The sequence below is a fragment of the Mustelus asterias genome, chromosome 4, assembly GCF_964213995.1.
Source record: "Mustelus asterias chromosome 4, sMusAst1.hap1.1, whole genome shotgun sequence".
NCBI classification, from domain to species: domain Eukaryota; kingdom Metazoa; phylum Chordata; class Chondrichthyes; order Carcharhiniformes; family Triakidae; genus Mustelus; species Mustelus asterias.
Window position 1 is genome coordinate 80,550,038 of NC_135804.1, and position 27,476 is coordinate 80,577,513.

General features: G+C 42.6%; 1 protein-coding gene across 1 annotated transcript in view; it reads left to right on the top strand.

Moving 5' to 3' along the window:
* klhl13 (kelch-like family member 13) overlaps positions 1-27,476 on the top strand; it is a 249,704-nt gene that overhangs the window by 66,501 nt on the left and 155,727 nt on the right. The window contains exon 2 of the mRNA XM_078211279.1: positions 9,864-9,938. Coding sequence (XP_078067405.1) covers positions 9,864-9,938 — 75 coding nt within the window. The remainder of the gene's footprint in view (positions 1-9,863; positions 9,939-27,476) is intronic.

The following is a 27,476-nucleotide window of genomic DNA, read 5'->3' on the forward strand; positions in this document are numbered from 1 at the left end:
GTGTAAAGCAAGATTTAATGGGGTCAAGTTTGACTTTGGAGCGACAAACAGGTGGAGCACACCAGGAAGCTCAGACGTATCCACAGTGGAGAGGCGGCAGCTACGATTTGGAGGCACAGGTTTCATTTACACCGGGTCAGCAAGCTGTGGGGCACCAAATGGGCACCCTGATGCAGTTCACTGGATTAAGTCTGGCCAATATCGGCCACCATCAAGGTGACTGCAGGGTTGTAGATGGGACCTTGGAGATGGTGCCCAAGATGTTTTTGTGAGGCCTTCCATAGGAGCAGTTGTGTTTTTATTTTTGTTTTCTCATTTTTAAATTGAGTCTGACTTTCAAGTTAACATTTGTCATGCCAATTAGATAAAAATATTTTGAGACGTGAGACACGACTGGCATTGCTAAATCAGTTGTTCAGGATCAAGAGCTTAGTTTTTCCACTTGACCTTTTGTTCTCACTGTGTTTGTTGAGTGGGCAAGAATGGAAAATGGGTGTGAGTTCCAGTCAGTTGGACTTTCACTCTCTGCACGGATTCTGAATTTCTGCAGGTGCGGCCAGTGGCATATCAAGTTCCCTGCCGCATGTCGGCAGGGGCTTCATTTTAATATTTAACTGGGGAAATGTGAATTCCTCCACACTGCTTCCAACTTTAAAGCATATGGGATGTTGATATTTCAAGGAGGTCTTCAGAGCTGCTGGAGAGCCTATTGATTGAAAGGAGGCGAACAAATCCACTAAGTCAACCATTTAAGTCATGTCTTCATTTATTCTGTTGACGCTCAGATTCTTTGTGGCAGTGATTTGTTTTTTTTTATCGTTACCCCAGCTTCGTGGTTTAAAAAAAAAAGGGCAGCATGGACAAGTTGAGCCAAAGGGCCTGTTTCTGTGCTGTAAACCTCTATGACTCTAATGCTTCATTATTGGCACAATGGGTTTACCTATGGGGATGGTTTTAATTGAGAAGAAGTAGGGTGCCATTTAAGGAGTGCACTGTTGGTCGCCTGAGATCGCTTGTGAGGCCCAAAGGTCTGCAGCTGCAGATTTGGGGCCCAGACCGTGCCTGAAGGTGGGACAGCAGTTTTGATGACACTTTTATGACCTGTGAATGCCGACCTAACATATCGAACATGCTGGTCATGCTTTTAAATAGTACTTCATTGAAAGTGATCAGGATAATCAATGGATAGCATGTCCTGATTTGATGCATCTGATGGCATCTGCATTGTGGCAATGTTAGTGGATGAGATGTCGATTAATGTTTTGGTGATATGAGTTCAAATCCTAGCACAGAAGCTGGGAGAATTTAAATTCCATAATTTAAAAATCCTAAATAAAATGCTAGTCTCATTAATAATGATAATGAAACTGCGGGTCTGTGGTACTTTCCACCTGCTTCACTAATGTTCTTCAGAGGACGAAAGTTACCATCCTGGTCTGCTGTTCATGTGACTCCAGATCCACAGTAATGTGGTTGATTCTTAACTAACTTCTATAAAATGGCTGAGCAAGCCACCCAATGCCGAACGGCTACAGAAAGTCAGTGAGCCCACATCATGTGGACTGAAATATTTCAAAAAGGCAGCTCACCATCACCTCAAGGGTAAGTAGGGATGGTTAATGAATGCGGGCCTTGCCTGCAATGCTCACATCCCAGTCAACAAAAACACCACCTACCATGTCTGCAAGCATTGTTACACCCACCTGGCAATGACAATGTGGATGTAAACCAAGCTCTTCCACTTGATTAAAACCCGCCATTTGCTATTTAGATTGCAGACTGTACCATAAAGTGTGGGTTCATTTCTGGCTTTTAAGACATCCAGCTGATGTCTGTGTGTGTGACAAAACTGGCACTGGTCTCGAGCATCATTGCGATGCTTAGCTGGTAACTTGTACCTTGGATAGCCATAATGGGATTTGTTCTAAATAGATAGTGAAGTTAATTAGAGACTAATGGCAGTTTCTCCAGATTGGCAGCAGGTTTGGCTCTTCTTATCACAGGGTTAGAAAAATCAGCAGGATATGATTTTTTAATCTTTTCTCGTATTTTTTTTTAAAGGTTGCTGAACTATGATTTGATTTTTTTTTTACAATGCGCAGTGTCTGCAGTGACAGACACATTCCAAGCGTTTATGACAGTAGAGAGACTGACTTGACCTTATGTTATTATTGATGGTGAACATTGATCTCTCAACACCTTACTGATTGTTTACTATAATGATTGTTTGGAAGAAATATTATTTATATTTTTCTAGCTTTGCTGCAAAACTGTGGTGATTTTCTTTTTAAAAACACCTTGTAGATGGAAGCTGTAAGAATGCAGTTTTCAATATGGCTGAGCAGTTTATTTTTCCACCTGTTTCTATTGCAGGCAGCACAACATGGTTTAAATCTGTGGTTTTGTGTTATTGTATAAAAGTGGTTGTAATTGTTGATTTTGCCTCTTTCGCTGGTGAAAGATGACCGGATATGTTGAGACTTGCATTTATGTAGCAAATCTGTTGAATTCTGTGGGTGTTTGTACATGGGTGAACTTGGCACTATTGTTGTACATAGCAGGATTCCACAAGCACTGATTAGTTGTTATATTGTCAGTGTTCGTTGAGAGAGGAATATTTGCCACAACACCAGAACTTTTTTAATCTTTGTGAAAAGTGCCATGGAATCTTTAATATTGACTGTCCGGGCCTCGTTTTAACATTAGTACAAAAGAAAAATACTGCTGATGCTGAAAACCTGAAATAGAAACAGAATGTTGCAAATACTCAGCAGATCTGATAGTAGCTGCGGAGAGAAAAACAGAGCAAGTGTTTTAGATTGATGAAAGGTCACTGATCCGAAATATTAAATCTGTTTCTCCCTCCACCAATGCCACCTGACCTGCTGACTATTTCCAGCATTTTTTGCTTTTAACCTCAAATTAGTATCTCATCTGAATGGCTGTGCCTCTGAACAATGTGCTGAAGTAGGGCTTGAACCACCAACTTCATCCTTAAAACTGAGCTAAACTGACAGTGTTTTATGAAATGTTAATCCAGCTGCACGAGAAGTAAAATTCATGACATTTAAATGACTGATTTTGTTGTGTGCCCAATCTACAATAAATTCCTTCTGTATTTTACAAGTTGCATGCAACTAAAAGGATTTTTTAGTGACTGTTACCTCCCTTGAATGGACTTGTCAGTTCTCCAGTAACCCTTAAGTGACACATCCACGAAAACGAATAATCCGGGTTTAAATTGGAAAAGCAGTGTGAGGTACCTGGTGCTTCAACATCTAAACTGCCAGCGTTTTAGCTGGTCAAACACCAACAGTATAATTGAGAGTTCCTCAGCCTTGGTTATGGTGGAATTGCCCTGGACTTAAGTTAAGTGCCTTAATTTGTTTATTAATTGAGTGTTTAATTGTATTCGGGTGGTGGGTGTCAACTCTTGTGTGCCCACAAATATGAGCAGCCTGAAACTGTGCTGGCTGAGTTTAGGAGTCACTTTAGAAGTTTGTAATATGTGGTTCTGTGAATTTAATTTAGTAGGTGTGTAAGGATTAGGTTCCAGTTCAATCTTCGCTCCTTGGTTATCGGAGGTATTCACACCACATCAGGCAAAGACTGGAGTCTTCTGTGGTCTGGATATTTTAAAAAAATATTTCTGTATGGCTAACTAAAATAAATTAATTGACAGATTAGCTGTTCTAATCCACTGTTTCTGTCTCTCTCTTCCTTTTGGGTTTCCTGGGTAAACTATCTTTGATTTTTCAATGCTATTATAAACTGAAATTGGATCTGTGTGATGACCAGAAAGTTGAAGTCATAATATAGCCAGTGACAGAATTGGAGCTTGCTATGTAATTTTCCAGAAAGGGGAAGATTGTTTTCTGGCACTATTACTGCTCTACAGCAATAGAGTTTTGTTGTCACTTGACAGGAAAAATGAGTTTAATCAGAAAATGTGGTTTGATGACTTGGCAAGAAGAAACTCTTACAGTAGAAAATAGTGTTGGTTATTTTACTACTCTGTTTGATGTCCCTGCAATCTCAGAAGTTATTGCCCATGGCCTCAATGCGCTGAGTGGAGTGACTAAATAAAGATATTTATTTTTTAACTGTTGCAGCATTGAGCTCCTTTGCAGATTCTGAACGAAATGGGTACCACAGTATTTTCCAATCAGGCTGGCATTTATTGTCCATCTTGAGCTGCCATGAGAATGTGGTGGTGGGCCTTCAAGATATGGCTTGAGCTTGCCAGGCCACTTCAGAGGGCACCTAAGAGACAGCCACGTTGATAGGAATCAGTGGGTAATTGAGAATTTCTTTCCACCCAGAGGGATCTGGAACTCGCTGTCTGAAACAAAAGTAATGACAGAAACCCTCTGTAACCTACAGGCTTATGGGCTAAGTTGTAATGTGGGATCAGGCTAGATAGCTCTTTTCTTGGCTGTCACAGACAGAATGAACTGAATAGCTTCCTTCTGTGCCATAACTTTTCAATGTATCCATGTGAGAGTGGAATCATACATTGGCCAGACTGAGTAAGGATCGCAGATTTTCTTCCTTAATGGACATTGATGAACAAGTTGGAGTTCCATGACAATCTCACACCTTCATGAACACTTCTTTAAAAAAAACCCTCAAATTCTGCAACGGCCATGGTGGGATTTGGGCTGATTCTCTTGATTATTAGTCTTAGCTCTGGGTTGCTCATCCAGCAGTCCTGCCACACCCAGTCATGTATGGTGGTGTACAGTTAAACAAGGGGCGGCACAGTGGTTAGCACTGCTGCCTGACAGCGCCAGGGACCTGGGTTAGATTCTGGCCTCAGGTCACTGTCTGTGTGGAGCTTGCACATTCTCCCTGTGTCTGTGTGGGTTTCCTCCAGGTGCTCCAGTTTCCTCCCACAGTCCAAAGATGTGCAGGTTAGGTGGATTGGCCATGCTAAATTGAACCTAGTGTCGGGGGATTAGCAGGGTAAATATTTGGGGTTGTGGGAATGGGGCCTGGGTGGAATTGTGGTCAGTGCAGACTCGATGGGCCGAATGGCTCCCTTCTGCACTGTAGGGATTCTAAAAGTAAGAGGAGGAAGCTCCATCTATTTCTCCATCCTCAGTAGTGGAGGAAGTTCAGCACATCACTGCAGAGACAAGGCTGAAGCATTTGCAGACATCTCCAGCTAGAAGGGGAAGTGGTTGATCTATCTTGACCTTGTCTGGAGATCCCCAGCTTCACAGTTGCAAATTTTCAGCCAGTGCAATCACTCCATGTGATATCAAAAAGTGGCTGATGACTGCATTGGATACTGCAAAGGCTATGGGCCCAGACGACATTTTGGCAAGCAAGCACTGCCCTGAGCTACGCTGTTCTGATACAGCTCCAATGCTGATATTTAGCTGATGATGTGAAAAATTGCTCACAAATGTCCACAAAAAGCAGGACAAATTCAATCTGACCAATTACCACCACATCAGCTTCAACCCAGTCATCAGCAGAGGTGTCCTTGACATCGCTTTCAAGCAGCACTTAGGCCGCAATAACCAGCTCACAGGTGCTCAGTTTGGATTCTGTCGGACCCCCTCGGATTCTGACCTTGTTGCAACCTTTTCCCAGATGTGGCGAAAGAGCTGAACTCAAAGTGAAAATCACTGCCCTTAATATCAAGACAGCATTTGACCGAGTGTGGCATCAAGGAGCCCTTGAGACTGGGAGTTCTGTGATGAGTAACTCACCTCCTTACTTCCCAAATCCTGTCCACCATCTATGAAGCACAAATCAGGAGCATGACCAGTTGAAGTCAGTGAGAATTGGGAGATAATTCTCTACTGATTGGAGTCATATCTCACACTAAGCAGGTTGTGGTTGTTGGACCATAATTGTCTTACTCCCAGGATATTGTTGCAGGAACTCCTCAGTATCTAGCTCCAACTATCTTCAGCAGTTTTATCAATGACTTTACCTCCATTGTAAGGTCTGAAGTAGAATGTTCACGGCTGATTGCACTGTGCTCAGTATCCTTTTCAACTTCTCAGATAGTGAAAATGTCCATATGTAGCAAGACCCGGACAACATTCACATTTTTGTTTATAAGTGGCAAGTAAAATTCAAAGCAACTGCCAGGCAATGACCATCTCCAACAAGAGAGAATGTAACCATCTCCCCTTGACATTGCATGAAATTGCCATCGCTGAACCCCTCACCATCAACATCATGGAGATTACCATTGACCAGAAATTGAACTGGACTACCCATGTACAAACTGTGGCTATAAGAGCAGATCAGAGACTTGGGAGTTCTGTGTAACTCACCTCTTTACTCCCCAAAGCCTGATCACCATTTACAAGGCATGATGAAATGCTTTCCATTTGCCTCAATACATGTGACTCCAAACATTCAAAAAGCTTAATACCACCCAGGACAAAGCAGCCAACTTGATCAGTGCCCTTTGCACCAAATTGAACATTCACTTCCTCCAACATCAATGTTGGCTGTACGGTAGCACAGTGGTTAGCACTGCTGCTTCACAGCTCCAGGGACCTGGGTTCGATTCCTGGCTTGGGTCACTGTCTGTGTGGAGTTTGCACATTCTCCTCGTGTCTGCGTGGGTTTCCTCCGGGTGCTCCGGTTTCCTCCCACAGTCCAAAGATGTGCGGGTTAGGTTGATTGGCCATGCTAAAGTTGCCCCTTAGTGCCCTGAGATGCGTAGGTTAGAGGGATTGGCGGGTAAATGTGTAGGGATATGGGATAGGGCCTATGTGGGATTGTGGTCGGTGCAGACTTGATGGGCTGAATGGCCTGTTTCTGCACTGTAGGGTTTCTATCATTCTATCTATCAATGTATGTTGGCAATAGGTTGTAGCATCTACAAGATGCACTGCAGCAGCTTATTAAGGCTCCTTGGACAGCACCTTCCAAACACGTGAACTCCACCACCTAAGATCACAAGGGCAGCAGGTGCATGGGAACACTACACCTGCAAGTTCTTCTCCAAACCATACACATCCTGACTTGGAACTAATATGGAGATGAACGTCCTATATTTGTACGTATGTTAGTTCCAAGTTGGCTTGCAGGAGAGCTTGAAGGCGGCGTGTTCCTGCACATCTGCTGCCTTGTCCTTCTAAGTAGTTGAGGCTGCTGGTTTGGAAGGAGCAATAGTGAGTTGCTGCAATATATCTTGTACAGAGTACACACTACTGCCAACTACATCACAGTTCCTTCATTGTCACTCTACCAAAATCCTGGAACTTCCTTCCCAATAGCACTGTATATGTACTTGCACCAGATGTACTGTAATAGTTCAAGAAGGCAGCTTCGAGGGCAATTACGGATGGGAACCAAGTGTTGGCCTTGCCAGTGACTCTCGTATCCTGTGAAAGAATTTAAAAAATGCTACTTGAAACAATGGTGGAAGCTTATTCCATAAATAGTTTTAAAAGGGAGTTGGACAGCAAAGGATTAAAAATTAGAGGTTTACAGCCAACAAACGAGGCTGTGGGACTGAGCATGACTGCTTTTTCACAAAACCAGCACATGAATGAAGAAATTTGTGAATAGATAAGCAATTAGTGGAAGGATAGAGGAGGAATTACATTTGACCAAGTGATGAAGACAAAATCTATTTTAATGAGGTAACTCTGCTAATAAATAACATCAAAAAGATGAATTCAGAAAATAATTTCAAGCAAAACGATTGAGTCGGATGTGGAGAGGCAGGTCCAACTTACAAACAAGATACAATATTTAAATGTCTTCTCGGGTTGTACAGAACAATGAGGTCTAAGATGGTGAGGGAGGAGGGAGATGGAAGCTGTAGGAACATTATAGTGGAGGCTGACGATGCTGGTTTGGGCCTTTCTGATGAGTTGTGACTCATCCAATTTTGATGTCAGACTAGTTTAGCACAGAGACTGTTAAACAGTGGAAAGAAGTGATGAAGTAGGGATAGGATTGTCTTCACATTGAGTCATTAACACATACAATTGGACTTCCATGTGGTAGAAGCAAAAATCACCCAAATTACTTCAAGTGCTGTATTTAGAGAGGGGGAAAAATGTTTCTAAATGTTGAGCCAAGATGGGCTGAATGGCCTTGTCATATATGTCTTGTGATGTGGAAATGTGTCCATAGATTTTATATACCAACCATTCTCATAGAATCATAGAAACCCTACAGTGCAGAAGGAGGCCATTCGGCCCATCGAGTCTGCACCGACCACAATCCCACCCAGGCCCTACCCCACATATTTTACCTGCTAATCCCTCTAACCTACACATCCCAGGACTCTAAGGGGCAATTTTTAACCTGGCCAATCAACCTAACCCGCACATCTTTGGACTGTGGGAGGAAACCGGAGCACCCGGAGGAAACCCACACAGACACAAGGAGAATCTGCAAACTCCACACAGACAGGGAATCGAACCCGGGACCCTGGAGCTGTGAAGCAGCAGTGCTAACCACTGTGCTGCCGTGCCGCCCCAGTATGGACCAGCTTGAGAATAAACTAGTTTATTTATTTGTAGATTTGTTTGTGATTGAGTTTTATGCTGTGCAGATTTAGCTGTTGAACAGCTAAAGTGGTCAGATGTCAGTAAGGTAGTAAATAGTGAGTTAAACTCACTGCCACTTCTCTTCCAGTAAATAGTGAGACAGGTGCACACTCTTGCAAACACCATCAACACTTTACACATGGATTTAACTGTAGTGGACTCTTAGCTCAGGTTTGAGGACAAGAATGAGTGACAAGAATGTCTAAGAGCGAAAGTGCGATGGAGCGAGGGAGAAATTGGAAGAGGACAGAGAGGGTCAAAGTAGCAACGTGAGAAAATGAATAGAAGATATGGAAAATTACTGTAGGTAAAGAGAGGTGCAGAGTGTATGTGTCATTGAATAAAAGAAGAATGGGGTGAAATCCGAAATGAAAGTAAACATGGAGAAAGGTATAATCCAGATTTCATGTAAAACCATATTTGGATCAGGTTTCAAAATTTCCAGTGTGAATGTCAGTAAATTTGCAGTGACAGGCATTGTTTCGTAAGATAATGATTTCCAATCTGTTAATTCATAATTACTGTCTCTTCTGTCATGTTAATGCTCTGCAATGAAACTGGAGTGCCCTCTCCAGAGTGGAGGCCTGAGCAAAACTTATGGAGATCCTGGACTGTGTAAACATCTCAATGGCCTCAGCTGAGTTCAAAGGAATGCAAAACACCATATTTGGATTGGTTTCAGGCGTTGCTGGAAAGACAATGTATTTGGACATCAGTCTGCCTTTGGGCTCCACTCCAGATTTCTTTGTCAGGAATTACTGCCTTCGTCCAACTCTTCTGAGATAACCACAAGGCAGTGGAGCTTCATGAGGAGGCACAGCAGAGGACTTGCCGATGGAGAAGCTCTGCACTGAAATGGAGAGTCTTACACATTTGGTTCTCTTTTTCATATTGCTGCTAACCAGCCACATGGGCTGAAAATAAGCAAACTAGCACACTGCAGAAAACAAACTCTCTTCATCCACACTTTAGACACATCAAATCGATCTGTTGGATACTCATCAGTGAATGTATGAGCATACTATGGTAAGAAATTGTGTCTGTGAGTTGATATATAATTTGGTTTCCAGGTCCCTAACCTCATCAATGTTGGCCATAACTGTATACCTGTAGTTGCCGTAGCGGTTTATCAGAACTTGATCCTACCTCAGAATTCCAGCAAGTTTTTATTGTCAGTTTGAGGAAGCATGACACCAGATTCACAAGCTAAGTAACTGTGCCCTTTTGATTAGGGCTACAGAACATTGATTTTGTTAACGTTCTTTAGCCACAGTTTTGAAAAGTAAATGGAGTTCCAAGTCTAATTTTGTTCTCCTATTTTGACAGTGGAGGTGCTGGTGGCGAGAAAATGGACAACTCTCTCCTCAGAGGGGATCTCATTGCAGCAGGCCTGCACGAGAGGTAGTGTTCACCATTACATTTTCAGAAAATAATTATTATTGCTTGCAAGTAATTTCTCGACAGTGTGATCTTCAGTCATGTTTCTTTATCTTCCCCTACTGTTCAGATGCTCACCCATCAAATGTTACCTAATGGAACAAGTACAATTAATTATGCATTTTCTGACGAAACATTGAGTGCATATTTGGAGGTTGGTCACCAGTGGTGTGCCCCAGGGATCTGTTCTGGGACCCTTGTTGTTTGTCATTTTCATAAATGACCTGGATGAGGAAGTGGAGGGATGGGTTGGTAAGTTTGCCGACGGCACAAAGGTTGGTGGGGTTGCGGATAGTCTGAAGGGATGTCAGAAGTTACAGAGGGACATAGATAGGATGCAAGACTGGGCGGAGAAGTGGCAGATGGACTTCAACCCAGATAAATGCGTAGTGGTCCATTTTGGCAGGTCAAATGGGATGAAGGAGTACAATATAAAGGGAAAGACTCTTAGTACTGTAGAGGATCAGAAGGACCTTGGGGTCCGGGTCCATAGGACTCTAAAATCAGCCCCGCAGGTGGAGGAGGTGGTTAAGAAGGCGTATGGTGTGCTGGCCTTTATCAATCGAGGGATTGAGTTTAGGAGTCTGGGGATGATGATGCAGCTATATAAGACCCTCGTCAGACCCCACTTGGAGTACTGTGCTCAGTTCTGGTCGCCTCATTACAGGAAGGATGTGGAAAAGATTGAAAGGGTGCAGAGGCGATTTACAAGGATGTTGCCTCGATTGAGTGGCATGCCTTATGAGGATAGGCTGAGGGAGCTCGGTCTTTTCTCCTTGGAGAGACGTAGGATGAGAGGAGACCTAATAGAGGTATATAAGATGTTGAGAGGCATTGATCGGGCGGACTCTCAGGGGCTTTTTCCCAGGGTGGAAATGTCTGCTACGAGAGGACACAGGTTTAAGGTGCTGCGGGGTACTGGGGAAATGTTAGGGGGAAGTTTTTCACACAGAGTGTGGTGGGCGAGTGGAATCGGCTGCCGTCAGTGGTGGTGGAGGCAAATTCAATAGGGTCTTTTAAGAGACTCCTGGATGAGTACATGGGACTTAATAGGATGGAGGGTTATAGCTCGGCCTAAAAGGTAGGGAGATGTTTGGCACAACTTGTGGGGCCGGAGGGCCTGTTTTGTGCTGTAGTTTTTCTATGTTCTATGTTCTATATTTCTTTTGTGCAATAGCTAGCCAATGGGGAACTTTGGTGTTGTCAGCCCCCCCCATACCAGTGCTTTGCAAGATGTCATTGGAGATGGAGACTGTGTGTTAATTCAGGAACAGTGGCACAGGGATTAGCATTGTTGCCTCACAGTGCCAGGGACCCGGGTTCAATTCCTGGCTCCACACTGTCTGTGTGGAGTTTGCACATTCTCCCCGTGTCTGTGTGGGTCTTCTCCGGTTTCCTCCCACAGTCCAAAGATGTGCAGGTTAGGTTGATTGGTCATGCTAAATTGACCCTAATGTGAGGTGGTTAGTAGGGTAAATAAATAGGGTTATGGGGATTGTGATAGGTGCAGACTTGATGGGCCAAATGGCCTCCTTCCTTCTGCACTGTAGGGATTCTATGAACTCGAGAACTTTGTCTATTGTCTTATCTGCGTACCTTGCCACAAGAGTCACTTGTGACTACAGGTTTCATTTATCTTTGGTTGATATTTTTATATGATACCATACAGTGAATCAGGGGTCTGAGTAGGAAACAGTTGGGCACTGATAACATGCCTGGGAGTTGGAGATGATATATGAATTGAAATTCTGCAGCATTTTTATTAACTTGAATAATGAAGTTTTTCCAAAGCGCTTTATGTCATTTCAACGAGTCTCTTAATTTCATAGGCAAATACTCTGACCCTTTGCAAACAGCAAGGCCCGAGAAAATGGGAATGAAGAATATGAGAAGTTAGTCTATTCGTTTAAACAAAGAGAAAGAGCTAGCAATACCCCAGCAGATCAAGCTGTGGAGAGAAACAGAATTAATGTTACAGGTTGCTGATGTTTTGTCGGAACTGAAAAAGTTGGAGACTCACCAGATTTGAAGCCTGTTCAGAAGCAGGGAAGGGAGAAGGGAACAAAAGGAAAAGTCTGTGACAACATGGAAGGCAGGAAAGATTAAATGATAAAAGAGATGATGGTATCAGGCTAAAGGGATGGTAATGAGACAAATTAAGAAAGCAAATATGGGCCTTGTTGAGGTATAAGCAAGATTAGCAGAATCATACCAACAGCTACTGTCAGGGAAATAAAAGGCAGAGGTTCTGATTCAATGTTGAATCTGATAGGCTGTGAGAAGTGTCTGTTCGAAAGATGAGCTGTTGTTCCTTAAGCTTGCAATGAACATCATTGGCTTAGTCCAGACAGCTGTGGGAAATGTGGGGATGGATCAGAGAAATAAAATGTCCTTGATGTGAGAGAGAAGACAGGACCAAGTTTTAACATTCTAAGTGATGAAAGGCATCTTTAGAACAAAAAACAGTACAGCCCAGGTCCTGCCCTTGGGCCCACCAAGTCTGTGCCGACACAGATGCCTTTCTAATCTAATATTTTCTTGCCTCCACGTGGTCCATATCCTTCTTCCCTGCCTGTTCATGTATCTATCCAGATGCCTCTTGAACGTTGTTATAGAATCTGTTTCTACCACCTCCTCCGGCAGTGCTTGCCAGGCATTCACCCCCACCATGTGAAAAACGTGCCCCTCACATCTCTTTTAAACTTTCCCCCTCGCTCTCAACCTATGCCCCTGAATAATTGACCCTTCGACCCTAGGCAAAAGACTCTGACTATCCACTCTATCCAAACCTGTCATAATCTTGTAAAGCTCTATCAGGTCCCTCTCTCATCCTCCGCTCTTTCTTCTTAGTCCATATCCTCCAAACCAGGCAACGCCCTGGTAAATCTCTCCTGCACCCTTTCCGATGCATCAACATCCTTCCGGCAGTGTGGTGACCAGAATTGTACACAATACTCCAAATATGGCCTAACCAAAGTCTTATACAGCTGCAACATGATTTTCCAATTCCTTACTCAATGCCGTGACCAATGAAGGCCGGCATGCCGTGCACCTTCTTGACCACCTTGTCCACCTGAGTTGCCATCTTCAGGGAACTGTGGATTGACACGCCTCGATCCCTTTGTATGCTAATATTTCTAAGGGCTTTACCATTTATTGTATACTTACTTTCCGCAGTACACCTTCCAAATTGCATCACCTCACATTTGTCAGGGTTAAATTCCATCTGCCATCTTTCGACCCAGGTCTCCAGCCGATTGATATCCTACTGTATCCTCTAACAATCCTCCTTATTATCCGCTACTCCCCCAATTTTTGTATCATTTGCAAATTTACTAATCAGATCACCTACATTTTCCTCCAAATCACTGATGTGAGGCTCAGGCCTGTAATTTCCGGGACTGTCTCTTCTGTCCTCCTTAAACAGAGGAACAATGTTAGCTACTCTCCAATCCTCTGGTACCTCACCTGTGGCTGAAGAGGATACAAAGATTTTGGCCAAGGCCTCAGCGATTTCTTCCTTTGCCCTCTCTCAGTATTCTGGGATAGACTCTACCTGGCCCTGGGGACTTGTCCACCTTAATGTTTTTCAAAACCTCCAATACCACCTCCCTTTTTATCTTAACATGAGATAGAATGTCAACATCCTCCTTTTTACATTCACTATCCCCCACATCCTTCTCCTTTGTGAATACTGATGCAAAGTACTCATTAAGGACCTCACCCACCTCATCTGGCTCCATACACAAATCCCCTCCACTGTCTTTGAGTGGACCTACCCTTTCCTTAGCTACCCTCTTCCTCCTCATGTACGCATAAAAAGCTTTTTGATTCTCCTTAATCCTGCCTGCCAAGGACATTTTCATTTTTTGTCCACCTAAGTCCCTGTTTAAGCTCTTTCCTGCTATCTTTATATTCCTCAAGGACCTTATCCTTTTTCAATTTCCTGACATTTCCTCAGGGATCAGTGTTGTTTGTAACATGTATAAATGATTTGGAGGAAAAGATGACTGGTTTGATTAGTAAGTTTGCGGACAACACAAAGGTTGGTGGATTTGCGGTTAGCAATGAGAACCATCAGAGGGTACAGCAGGATATAGATCAGTTGGAGACTTGGGCAGAGAGATGGCAGATGGAGTTTAATCCGGACAAATGTGAGGTAATGCATTTTGGAAGGTCTAATACAGATAGGAAATATACAGTAAATGGCAGAACCCTGAGGAGTATGATAAGCAAAGGGATCTGGGTGTACAGGTACGCAGGTCACTGAAAGTGGCAGCGTAGATGGAGAAGATAGTCAAGAAGGCATACGGCATGCTTGCCTTCATTAGCCGGGGCATTGAGTTCAAAAATTGGCAAGTCATGTGGCAGCTTTATAGAACCTTAGTTAGGCCGCACTTGGAATATAGTGTTCAATTCTGGTCGCCACACAACCAGTGGAGGCTTTGGAGAGGGTACAGAAAAGATTTACCAGATGATGCTTGGTATGGAGGGCATTAGCTATGAGGAGAGGTTGGAGAAACTTGGTCTGTTCTCACTGGAACGACGGAGGTTGAGAGGTGACCTGATAGAAGTCTACAAGATTTTGAGGGGCATTGACCGGGTGGATAGTCAGAAGCTTTTTCCTAGGGTGGAAGAGTCAATTACTAGGGGGCATAGGTTTAAGGTGCGAAGGGCAAAGTTTAAAGGAGATGTACGAGGCAAGTTTTTTTTTATATAGAGGGTGGTGGGTGCCTGGAACTCGCAGCTGGGGGAGGTAGTGGAAGCAGATACAATAGTGACTTTTAAGGGACGTCTTGACAAATACATGAATAGGATGGGAATAGAGGGATACGGTCCCGGAAGGGTAGGGGGTTTTAGTTCAGTCGGGCAGCATGGTCTCGGTGCAGGCTTGGAGGGCCGAAGGGCCCTTTCCTGTCCTATAATTTTCTTTGTTATGTATGCCTCCTTCTTTTTCACTAAGCTCGCAATCTCTCTTGTCATTCAGGGTTTCCGAATCTTTCCATCTTTACCCTTCATTTTTATAGGGACATACTTGTCTTGAATTGTTAACAACTGACTTTTAAAAGACTCCCACATATCAGATGTGGATTTACCCTCGAACAGTCACCCCCAGTCTACATTCTCTAATTCCATCTTAATATTATCGTAGTTAGCCTTCCCCAGTTTAGTACTTTCACTCTGGGACTACTTCTATCCTTTTCTACAAGTATCTTGAAAATTATAGAATTGCGATCACTGTTCCCAAAATGGTCCCTCATGGAGACGTCAATCACCTGTCCAGGCTTGTTTCCCAGAACCAGGTCTAAGATAGCCCCTTCCCGAGTTGGACTATCTACATATTGCCTCAAGAAGCACTCTTGGACACACTGAACAAACTCTGCCCCATCCAAGCCCCGAATACTAGAGGAATCCCAGTCTCTGGTGGGGAAGTTAAAATCGCCCATCACAACAACACTGTTATTTTTACAACTTCCCATAATCTGGTGAGATATCAGTTCCTCCACTTCACGCTGGCTGTTGGGAGGTCTGTAGTCCAACCCCAACAGTGTGACTGCACCACTCCTGTTCCTGAGTTCTACCCATATGGCCTCATTGCACGATCCCACCAAGATGCCCTCCTTCTGTATAGCTGTGACATTCTCCCTAAATCAGGAAAGCAACACCCCCATCTCTTTTGTCTCCCCCCCCCCCCCCCGCCCCCCCCTCGCCTGAAGCATCTAAATCCTGGAATGCTGAGGTGCCAGTCCTGCCCTTCTTTCATCCAAGTCTCCGTAAATGCCACAACATCATAGTTCCATGTTGTATTCCAAGCTTTAAGTTCATCCGCTTTACCTGTCGTGCTCCTTGCGTTAAAGCAAACACACCTCAGACCATCTGTCCTGTCATGTTTTGTACACTCTCCATGTTTTATTTCTCTTAGCCTTACTGGACCCATTCACTGAGTTCTCTATAGTCTCTGTATTCCGTACTGTGGCCCTTTTTGATTTTTGTCTGGTTTCTCTGCCTTTTGTTTCTGTCCCCACTTTACTTCCCTCTGACTTCCTGCATTGGTTCCCATCCTCCTGCCACATTAGTTTAAACCCTGTCCAATAGCACTAGCAAACACTCCCCCTAGGACATTGGTTCCAGTCCTGCCCAGGTGCAGACCATCCAATTTGTACTGGCTCCACCTCCCCCAGAACCAGTTCCAATGTCCCAGGAATTTGAATCCCTCCCTTTTGCACCATTCCTCAAGCCACGTATTCATCTTGGCTATCCTGACATTCCTACTCTGACTAGTATATGGCACTGGTAGCAATCCTGAGGTTTCTACCTTTTTGAGGTCCTATTTTTCAGTTTAACTCCTAACTCACTAAATTCATTGTAGGACTGCATTCCATTTTTTATCTATATCATTGGTGCCTATATTCACCACGACAGCTGGCTGTACACCTTCCCTCTCCAGAATGCCCTGCAGCCGCTCCGAGACATCCTTGACCCTTGCAACAGGGAGGCAACATACCATCCTGCAGTCTCGTTTATGTCTGCAGACACATGTGCCTATTCCCCTTATGGTGGCACAATGGTTAGCTCTCTCAGTGCCAGAGACCCGGGTTCGATTCCGGTGTCAGGCTACTCTCTGTGTGGAGTTTGTATGTTCTCCCCGTGTCTGCGTGGGTTTCCTCTGGCTGCTGTGGTTTCCTCCCACACTCGGAAGATGTGCAGGTTAGTTGATTGGCCATGCTGAATTGCCCCTTGGTGTCAGGGAGTCTAAGAGGGGAAATATGTGGGGTTATAAGGATAGGACCTGGGTGGGATTGTTGCTGGTGCAGGCTTGATGGGCTAAATGACCTCTTTCTGCACTGTAGCTGCTATGATTCTATGGTAATTAAATCTCCTATCGCTATAGCTCTGCCATTTTCTTTCCTACCCTCTTATGTAGCAGAGCCAGCCATGGTGCCATGAACCTTGCTGTTGCCACCTCCTTGGTGAGCCATTTCCCCCTACAGTATCCAAAATGATATATCTGTTTTGGAGGGAGATGACTGCAGGGGACCCCTGCACTGTCTTCCTTCTCTTCCTGTGTATGATGGTCACCCATTCCCTATCTCCCTCAGTAATTTTTATCTGCAGTGTGACCAACTCAATGAACGTGCTACCAACGACTTCCTCAACATCATGGATTCTCCAGAGTGAATCCATCCACAGCTCCAGAGCCGTCAAGCGGTCTAACAGGAGCTGCAGTTGGATACACATCTTATATGTGAAGAGCCAGGGACACCGGCAGGGTCCCTGAATTCCCACATCGCACAAGAGAAGCATGACATGGGTCTGGGATCTCCTACCATGACTTAACCCTTAAGTTAAATTACAACAACAACTCTTATGCCAAGAGAAAAAAGAAAAACTACTAACAGTCACCAGTCAATCACTTCCCTACTGGCTGTGATGTCACAGTTCGACTTCTTTCTATCTCTCACTTGCCTTCGAGTCTCCCCTGCAAGTCTACCGCTCCTCTCCCAAAAATGAGCACCTCTTTCCCCCCAGCACCGAATTCCCACTCAGCTCCAAACTTCTGATACCCTCACTCTGGCTGAATCTCACTCTAATTGCAGTCTCTCTCCCATTGGCGTCATTCTTTGGCATCAGTTCCTCGGTACTGCTGTCAGCCCATATTGTGTCATGTCCCAGAATGGGAATTGAATCTACAACCTATTCAATGGACTAAATGGTCTCCTATTCTGTTATCACTGTGACTTTGCAACCCCCTGACCTACAGGTGAGAGTGCTACCTCTGAGTCAAGGGTAACACAAGTTGGCTATACTGCTGTTACTCAACTCATATATCTAGTATGCTATTGAGACCATGTCTGTGAAAATTGTATTCTTTGTTACATGGCTGTCTCTCCATTTTGAGGTGTTAACAGTTCTATTGACTTGGCTCCCAATGCCCTCAGTATATGAGAGGATGACACAGTGCCTGGATTCAAGTACTAGCTAAACACAAGTCCAACAACTGGCAGGAGGTGGGCTTTTATGTTGCTTTCTGGTCACTATATTCCGCAAGCCCAAAAATCTACCTCAGCTAGCTCAGCTGTTATAATTGAAGCATTCCTGGAGGACAAACTACTCTTGTGAGCTCATGGTGCAAAATAGAATGTGGGTATTCAGTCCAAAACTTTGGAGAATCTAAATGGCCATGGGTTTATGCTTGTTGCAACTCCTGTTCCTGCTGCTGGAGAATCCGCATAAGCACAGTGTCGCTTGGGACTCATCTGTGCAAGCAATCTATAAGACTTGTGCCAATGAAAATAACTCTTGTAATGGATTTAACACGGGCCCCAAAATATAACTATTTTAGGGCCTTCCAAACTTAAAAGTTTGCACAACAAAATCCTATCTTCCCCCATTGGTCTTGACAAGTTTATGTTTTTCAGTCTGTTCAGTGAAACTCACTCAATCATTTCAATTTGAACTTCAAAATATTTTAATCGCCATTAAATTTCAATGCATTTTTATTGGTAATGCAGTATAACAGAGAATGACAGAAAAAGTATAAAACCAATTATATAAGAAAGAGCTAAAAATGTTTACGTTCATTTGGTAATTTTTTTAAATGAAGTGTAATCAGTGCATAGTTTTAGTGTCTCCTTGAGTATATTTTCTCTGTTCTTCTGATGAGGAAAGTGTTTCAGCTTGGCACTGTGCTTTTCTAGATTGGCACTTGACACTGGAAACTAAGATTGGATAAGCAGAGCTCGACAACTCATGCTACTGTTGATGTTTCGCCTGTAGAAATGATGAATTTGAAAATCCCTGTTTGCAGAAATAGGCTCAGTAGTGCGCCTAGAAACTGAAATAGAAACATTACTGTGTCAGAGACATTGCATCTGTGATAAATTCTTTGTGATAGGAATTTGCATGTCATATATGGATGAAGGACTGTGCTAAAACCAGATTGATGTATTATCTACATCAAAAGGCATTGCAGTTGACTGACTTCATAATGTTATTCATAAGAATACTCATAAATGGTACAATGTGACCAAGGATGCACAGATAGCAAACCTTGTGAAATCTTTCGATATTTTAGTGTGAAATAGAGTTCTGACATTGACCCTACTTAATGAGTGGTGAATGTAGTAGTTCTCTGATTTTATGCTCTATTTCTGAAATATTATTGGTTAGGAGTTTCCGTACGCAGAATCTTCACCACCACTGTGGGTGCCTTAGGCTTCAAATTGCTTAACTGAGTAAAAACAGTCCAGATTACAGGTTGGAACCAAGTCTTTAAGCAGTTGGTGCATCATTTTTTTCCTCCACTCATGATTGCTACCAAGGAAATACAACAGCTTCTCACTATTAATCATTACAACCCTTTCTTGGCTTTGCATAGCATTGGACAACAGCTTCGATGTCAGCAACAATGATACATCTAACCTATCATGAGATGAATGGGAGTTAGTAATGTAAATGGAGATTAACATGGCAGTAATGCCCATCCCAACTCGCCCATACATAAAATCCTGGACTCCATCATTATCCAACTACCTCTTACCTGATGTCGGGGGTTTTGTCTCTGTTACTTTGGCACTCCATTCTTGTATTGAGGACTACTTCAGCTGTTCATTTGCCATCTACTACACTGAATGTATGCCCTGTGTTCTTGCTGCTTATTTTAATGTAGTGTTCCTGATTTACCTTCTCTGTACTGTTTACCATCCTGTAAACCTTCATCAAGTCACTTTTTCAGTGGCCTCCTAAACTCAGTCCTTCTAATATGTTAGTCCTCAGTCTTGCAGTTCTTTCCTGAATTGTTTCTCGGTTTCCCATTTGGCAAAATATTCGAGGCTTGGTCTGAACAGAGTAGCACTTATTTGGACATGGTAAGTCTCAAGTCTAAGTGTTAGGTTTATTAAAACCCAAATCTCTCAATGTCACCTGTTGCTATCGCAATACCATTCATGAAGTATTCATAGATTTATTTTCAGATATGTAGTAATCAGTTGTTTATGCTAAGTTTCACTGCTATTTTTGGGGCCTTGTTTGCTTTGGTGAGTATCCTCAATTACCACAATGTTCAGCATCTTGAAAACATGCCTGGTGTGTTTGTCAGGTACTGGTCTTGCCTGATGGACACTCTTGCATAGCTTTTGGCAAAGTCTTAATTGCAAGAATCACCTTGTAGACAGAGTTCACCAATTGTATCTGATTTGATTTTTTGCTTTATTGCATTTCCTTTTTAATCCAATTGAGACATCTGGTTTAGGTTGCTGCCATTTTATCTTGCATTTATGTTCTGCATTTAATGTCAAATTTCCAAGGTGCTTCACAGGAGTAATTATCAAATAAAACTTAACACTGTCCCATAGGACAGTATAGTGACTAAAAGTTTGAACAAGGGGGTTTCCATTCGATGAAGTCTCAACTGTAAATATTCAGTGATAAATATTTTTAGTGATAAATGATATTCTTAGGTAATCCTACCTGTAATCTAAAACAGAATCCTTTCATAACTTTGGAGATACAATCAGGATTCAATTTAACATCTTGTACTTCTGGGTCTCTGGAAAACCTTTTGATGAGTTTGTCACTATGCCGTCAGGAAACCATGGAATGAGTTTCCTGGTATGATCAAGCAGGCACAATTAACCATTTTAAAACAGCATTTATGGAGAGATGCAAGTGAAAGTATTCAAACTTTGCAGCATTTTCAGACTTACTTCGTCATTTTTAGTCCCATGTTTAGTCATTCAGTCCGTGAACTTATTTTATCATTCAGATAGATTGTGGCTGATCTGTATCAATTCCATTTATCTGCTTTTGATACACTTGCAGAACAAAAATCGATCAATTTCAGTTTGGAGATTTTGATTTCATTTAACCACAGCAACCTTTTGAGGGAGGGAGTTCCAGATTTCCACTAATCTTTGCGATAGTGACGCTTTTTGACAGTAAGCACCAATTTGACAATGTTTCATTTGACTAATTTACTGGAATTTTTTGAGGATATAACGAGTGCGGTTGACAGAGAGAGGGGAACACCGGTGGATGTGGTGTATTTAGATTTCCAGAAGGCATTCGATAAGGTGCCTCACAAAAGGTTGCTGCATAAGATAAAGGTACACAGAGTTGGGGGTAAAGTGTTAGCGTGGATTGAGGATTGGCTATCTTACAGAAAGCAGAGAGTCGGAATAAATGGGTGCTTTTCCGGTTGGCAATCAGTGACTGGTGGCGTGTCGCAGGGATCGGTGCTGGGGCCTCAACTATTGACCATATACATAGACGATCTGGAGGAGGGGACCGAGTGTAGGGTAACAAAGTTTGCGGATGACACAAAGGTGAGTGGGAAAGCAAATTGCATGGAGGACACAGAAAGTCTGCAGAGAGATTTGGATAGGCTAAGTGAGTGGGCAAAGATCTGGCAGATGGAGTATAACGTTGGTAAGTGTGAGGTTATCCACTTTGGAAGGAATAATCGTAAAATGGACTATTATTTAAACGGTGAAAAATTACCACATGCTGCTGTGCAGAGGGACCTGGGGGTCCTTGTGCATGAATCACAAAAACTCAGTTTGCAGGTGCAGCAGGTAATCAAGAAGGCAAATGGAATGTTGGCCTTTATTGCGAGAGGGATGGAGTATAAAAGCAGGGAGGTCATGCTGCAACTGTACAGGGTACTGGTGAGGCCGCACCTAGAGTACTGTGTACAATTTTGGTCCCCTTATTTAAGAAAGGATATATTAGCTTTGGAGGGAGTACAGAGAAGGTTCACCAGGTTGATTCCGGAGATGAGGGGGTCAGCTTATGACGAGAGATTGAGTAGACTGGGCCTGTACTCATTGGAGTTTAGAAGGTTGAGGGGAGATCTTATAGAGACATATAAGATAATGAAGGGGCTAGACAGGGTAAAAGCAGCGAGGTTATTTCCACTTACAATGGAAACAAGAACAAAATACGGGGGAGTTGAGGAGGAACTTCTTCTCCCAGAGGGTAGTGAATCTTTGGAATTCTCTGCCCAATGAAGCAGTAGAGGCTACCTTGTTAAATGTGTTTAAGTCACAGATAGATAGATTTTTAACCATTAAGGGAATTAAGGGTTATGGGGAGCGGGCGGGTAAGTGGAACTGAACCCACTATCAGATCAGCCATGTTCACAAACAGGGCATATTTGGACTCACAATTTACAAGATAATGGTTGGTATGTGAGTCTTTACAGGTAATCAAGTCTTAAAGGTACAGACAATGTAAGTGGAGAGAGGATTAAGCACAGGTTAAAGAGGCGTGTATTGTCTCCGGCCAGGAGAACTTGGGAACTTGACCATTGGTTCCTCAGTACAACTTCTCTAATGCTTTGCTCCTGTTGTGGGAAATCACCACTCGGAGTCAGATTTAAAGATTCAACATGCAGTTTATTGGACAAGGCTTTGGGAGAAGCGCTTGGCACTCTGCAGTGCTCGCAGTCCCCTTCTCAATTTTAAAAATGGCAGCTGAGCTTTTATACATTTCAAAGAGTCGACAAGTACAGACATTAGCAGTTATCACATCATTAGCCAATTTTGCCCCCCCGCCCCCAAAGCAACGACTGACCTTGTTAACAAAACGTGTTGGTTCGGTTCTGCTTTATCTTAAGCTAAGTTGATCATCTGGACCTCAAGGTCTGGTTTTTTTGTCTGTTCCGTAGTAATTAGACAATAACAGGATGTAGCTCAAAGGTTAGTTTGTTGTGCAATGTCTATGCCTAAGTCAGCACATTTCAATGTCTTTCCAGAGTCCATTTTGTACCAGATAACCATCTTGTATCTTCTAATTTCGGGATTCCCTCTGGCAGCATCTCACTTTTACTCCAACACGCCAAACAAATATTTGTTTGAACTTTACCTTGATCTTTGTTTTTGCTATTTAGGCAAATATAGAAACATAGAAAAATTACAGCACAAACAGGCCCTTCGGCCCCACAAGTTGTGCCGAACATATCCCTACCTTCTAGGCCATAGAAACTAAGTGGACTCCATATGACGCGAAAGAACTCGGTTCCCAGTAAGTTCCATCAGATTTCGGTATTAAAGCGACCACGACAGGACTCGAACTTGCAATCTTCTGATCCCATCATGAGAAGTACCGAATTCAGACGCCTTATCCATTAGGCCACGCGGTCAGCTCACTATAAAAAAAACATGCAAATTGCACACAGTCAGTGACCCAAGCCGGGAATCGAACCCAAGTCCCTGGTGCTGTGAGGCAGCAGTGCTAACCACTGTGCCACCATGTCACCCCTCCATATGAAATATAAATATTCAAAGTTAGATCTTTTTCTGTAAATGTAAGATTTTATCCATTACTAAGTTTGCATTAAGTTGTGTGCATATATGAAGGAAGATAGTTATGAGAGAATGATTGCCTGGTATGAATGTTACATGTCCCAGAATGTTTGCAACCTCTAGGCCCAGTTCTTTGGTTTTGTTTAAGTGTGAATATTTGCTGCTGATAAGAAACCACGATTGTTAGTGGCAGTTTTGCTGTGACTTCCTGTCCTGTTTGTACAGAAGTAGAATACTCCAGTAATTACAACCTGCAGCATACATTTACTAAATTTAATCCACACAGATCGTCACCTGCAATTGATTTCCCTTGACAGCTTTAACGCAAGCTTCTGATGAGGGACTGAGATACCTTGTTGTTCGGTTGTATGTGACAATGAGGGAGGGATACACAAGATGACAAGTATTTCTGCAATTTGAGTATTTCATAAATGCATATGTGTAATGTTAAATATTTTCTAAAAACTCATTCTAATATATAGTGTACATACCAGACAGTCTTTCAGTTAAATGCATTTGTGATACAAAAGATCTCTTCATGGCATGGTGTAGTGGGTTAAAATAACAAAAACTCCCTTGTGGTAAAGACAGCTGGGCCTCTATATGTCTTGATGCGTCACTTTTTTGTAGTTGCTGCTGGTGTATGAACTTTCACTGTTGGCTGAATAAAATGTTTTATAATGGGAGTGTCACATAAATAGTCATTATTGTGAGCAGTGAATCTTGTGATGAATGCAGCATTCCTGTTTGAATATGGCCCTTTGTATCATTAGTAAAGCTTTCCTCGGTTTGACCCCCTCATAGAATTTGGCAAAACTTTATATAAGAAAAGGAATGAACCTACATTTCTGTAGCACTTTGTGATCTCAGGATGTCCCAAAGTACTTTACAGCCAGTGAAGCATTTTTTTGAAGTAGTCACTGTGATACTATTGGAAGTGCGAAAGCCAATTTGTGCAACACAGGTGATAATAAGCAGAATATTTCTCCGTATTGGTTAAGGGATAAATGTTGGTCGGGACGCCCATAGGATCTTTATTTTGAGAGTTTAACATTCCATCTGAAAAATGGCTTTTCTAGCAGTGCAGTACTCTCTCAGTACTGCACTGAAGGTTGGCCTGGGATATGTGCTCAAGTCCCTAGTTTAAGACTCGAGTCCAAGACCAGATGAGAGTGATACCACTGAGCCAGGAGCTGACATGTCGAGAACAAAAAACAAATGCATTATTTACAGAATAGAGAAATTGTGGCCATTCAGTCAGCTGCTTTTCCCCAGAATGTGCATATTTTGAAGCTGCAGTGAAATGGCTGTGAAAGAATTGTAAGGATTTGTACTCTATACTAAATCCCAGGGTAGGGAAATTCTTGTCGAAGAATATTGATACTAGTAAAAAGGATAATCACTAATTTAGAAAGCGAACTAACCATGTTTTTTTGGACGATAAACGTTGATACTTAACATTTCATGGGTGGCACAGTGGTTAGCACTGCTGCCTCACTGTGATAGGGACCCAAGTTCAATTCTGGCCTAGGGTGACTGTGTGGAGTTTGCTCATTCTTTCTGATTTTCTCTTGGTGCTCTGGTTTCCCCCCACAGTCCAAGAATGTGCAGGTTGGGTGGATTAGCCAGCCATGTGTCAGGGGAATTAGCAAGGTAAATATGTGGGGTTACAGGAATAGGGTCTAGGTGGGATTGTTGTCCGTGCAGGCTCAATGGGCCAAATGGCGGCCTCCTGCACTGTGGGGATTGTATTCTATGATTAGTCGAGGCATGACGTGATGCACGAGTTCGACTCATTCTTTCCCATGGGTTCTCTTGGTCGTTCTCAGAACGTGGTCTGTTAGCCAATTTAACTCGTACATAAAAATCCCTTTTCAGCTTTAAGACTTCAACTTTAATGGATTATTTTCTAATCCACAACCTCTCAGCCTATCTTAACTGCTGATGCTTCAAGTCCACCTTAACCACTGAAGCTACACGCTTCACAGCTGCTTACTGAGTGTTCTCTCTCTCGTGCCCTTGCTCCCTCGTGCTCTCTGGTAGATATAACTTTCTAACAAAGATTCTGGCTTGCCCAAAATGATTATATTTACTACTGATTCTCCTAAGCTACATTTTTAACTGATTGAGCAATACATCAAAGGTTTTCTAGTTACATTTTGTTGAGGCAATTACTTTCGCCCTGGCATTTAATCTAAACTGGGTCTACTGATTTCTTCTAATGGATTTTTACAGTAATCCTCAACTCTGTAACAGTTACTTTGGTCACTAACTATGCCTAATACTGTGTTCTAATGACAACCCCTCAGCTAATGACAAATATCAATTGGTTGGCAATGTCCTCTGCAAATGCCAACTTCTTCGTATATGCCCTACCCTGAGTTCTCTCTCCTGCCAATAGACCCTTAGCAAGTGTACCTTGACAAGTGCAAAGGCCTCAGCGAGGCACCCCTATTTTATTCCAATTTTTACAGGCAGCTTTGCCACAATTAGCCCAATTATGTGCATCTGGACCGACACAACTAATGACTTTGAACCCAATGTTTGCAACTCTTGACCAGTGGGAAAAGAGCTCCGAGTGTACTAACAACAATTAACATTAATTTGTAACCCAGCTGGAGGTTATGCCCAAGACCATTTCTCTGACCAATCAGCTTTGTAGACTTCATGTCCCTTCTAACTGCTAATGCACAACTTGTATCTTTGATTGCAGTTCCTGGAACAAAGAGTCCAGAGGGCACCTTTCTGGCCAATCAGCATTATAGTTTTGGCTTCTCTTAACTGTTAAGCTAGAATCACTGGGGCCCAAATATGTTCTAGCTATAACTTCAATTCACCTCCCAAAGAACCCACTTGTTCTTTCTTAAAACTACATCACAGTGTTTGGCACTTAGACTTTCTTAACAACGTATCACAAAATTCACGAATCATTCCAATAACACACAGAAATTAAGACTTTTCATCAATACGTTTACATACAGAGCAATTTGATAATTTAAGCTTTATTAAGAGCACAAGTGTGCCGGCGAGATGGTCTAACAGAATTGTCCAGGATGGATTGATTCCTTGGATTCTTTCTTGCTAATTACCATACATCCAAGATTAAAACTAAAAAGGCTCACTCAAAGGAACAGTGTAGGCCTTTTTGATGGGCAGTCTGTTGTTTGCCTGGCAACACATTTGTAAATTAAAATTCTGGACTTTGAATGTCTGCTTCATTGTATTCAGTGCCCGTATTGGGGTTAATTGGATTCTTCTGGCAGCATTCATGAGTGACAGGACACTGTGTTTCAAGGTATTGGGCAAAGCTATTCAAGTCAAAGAGTAGGTTTCTTGCACCTATTTAAAGTTTTATTTCTTTGAAGGTTGGGGAGGGAGAGGTGTGAGATGAAACCAGTCGTATTTTGAAACCAGCAAATATTTATCTGACTATCTAAGTATGTTTATGAGAAATGCAGAGGAACATTAAGCTGTAGTCTATTCCATTATTCAGTTAAATCAAGGCTGATCTGCATCAAAGCTCCATTTACCTGCCATTGTCCCATATCCCTTGATGTTCTCTTGCCGAACAAAGTATTATATATTTGGCTTTGGTGTATTATTTTTAATTTACCCCCTTAGTATTATCTCAGTATTATCTTTCTGACTACCAATGTTAAATAATAAAACAAATTGATATTGTACATGCTGGGAAATAAATTCCTCTGGAGACCAGAACAGACTTGGCCATTACAGAGCTTTTTCTGAGAAACGTTATCTATATATACGACTTATTGGGTGAAAAAATATTTCCTGATTGCGCTCCTAAATTGCCTATCTCTAAATTTAACATTCTGTTCATCACGCAGGCACCTTAGCTTTGTTCCTTCATTGGTTAAACACTGATAACAGCAACTCATATTTGTTCAGCACCTTATTTTGTATAAAGCAACAACTATAATTTTACATTGAGGTGCTCAAGCTCGAATAGGATGTTAGAAGTGGTGGTGTGTACTGCTACAATACCTCCTTCATATTTGTGAATCAGGCATTGAGTTGTTGTGTTCTATGGTCTGTTCTGGGTGACCACAGTTGCACACAGGAGAGTTCTTGATTTTCTATTTGTGCATCAAGTATTTGCATCCACCAAGATAGTATGCACGCGGTTTAGGAATGCTTCTTTTTAAGAGGTTGAAATCAAGAGAACTTCCGTGTTGGG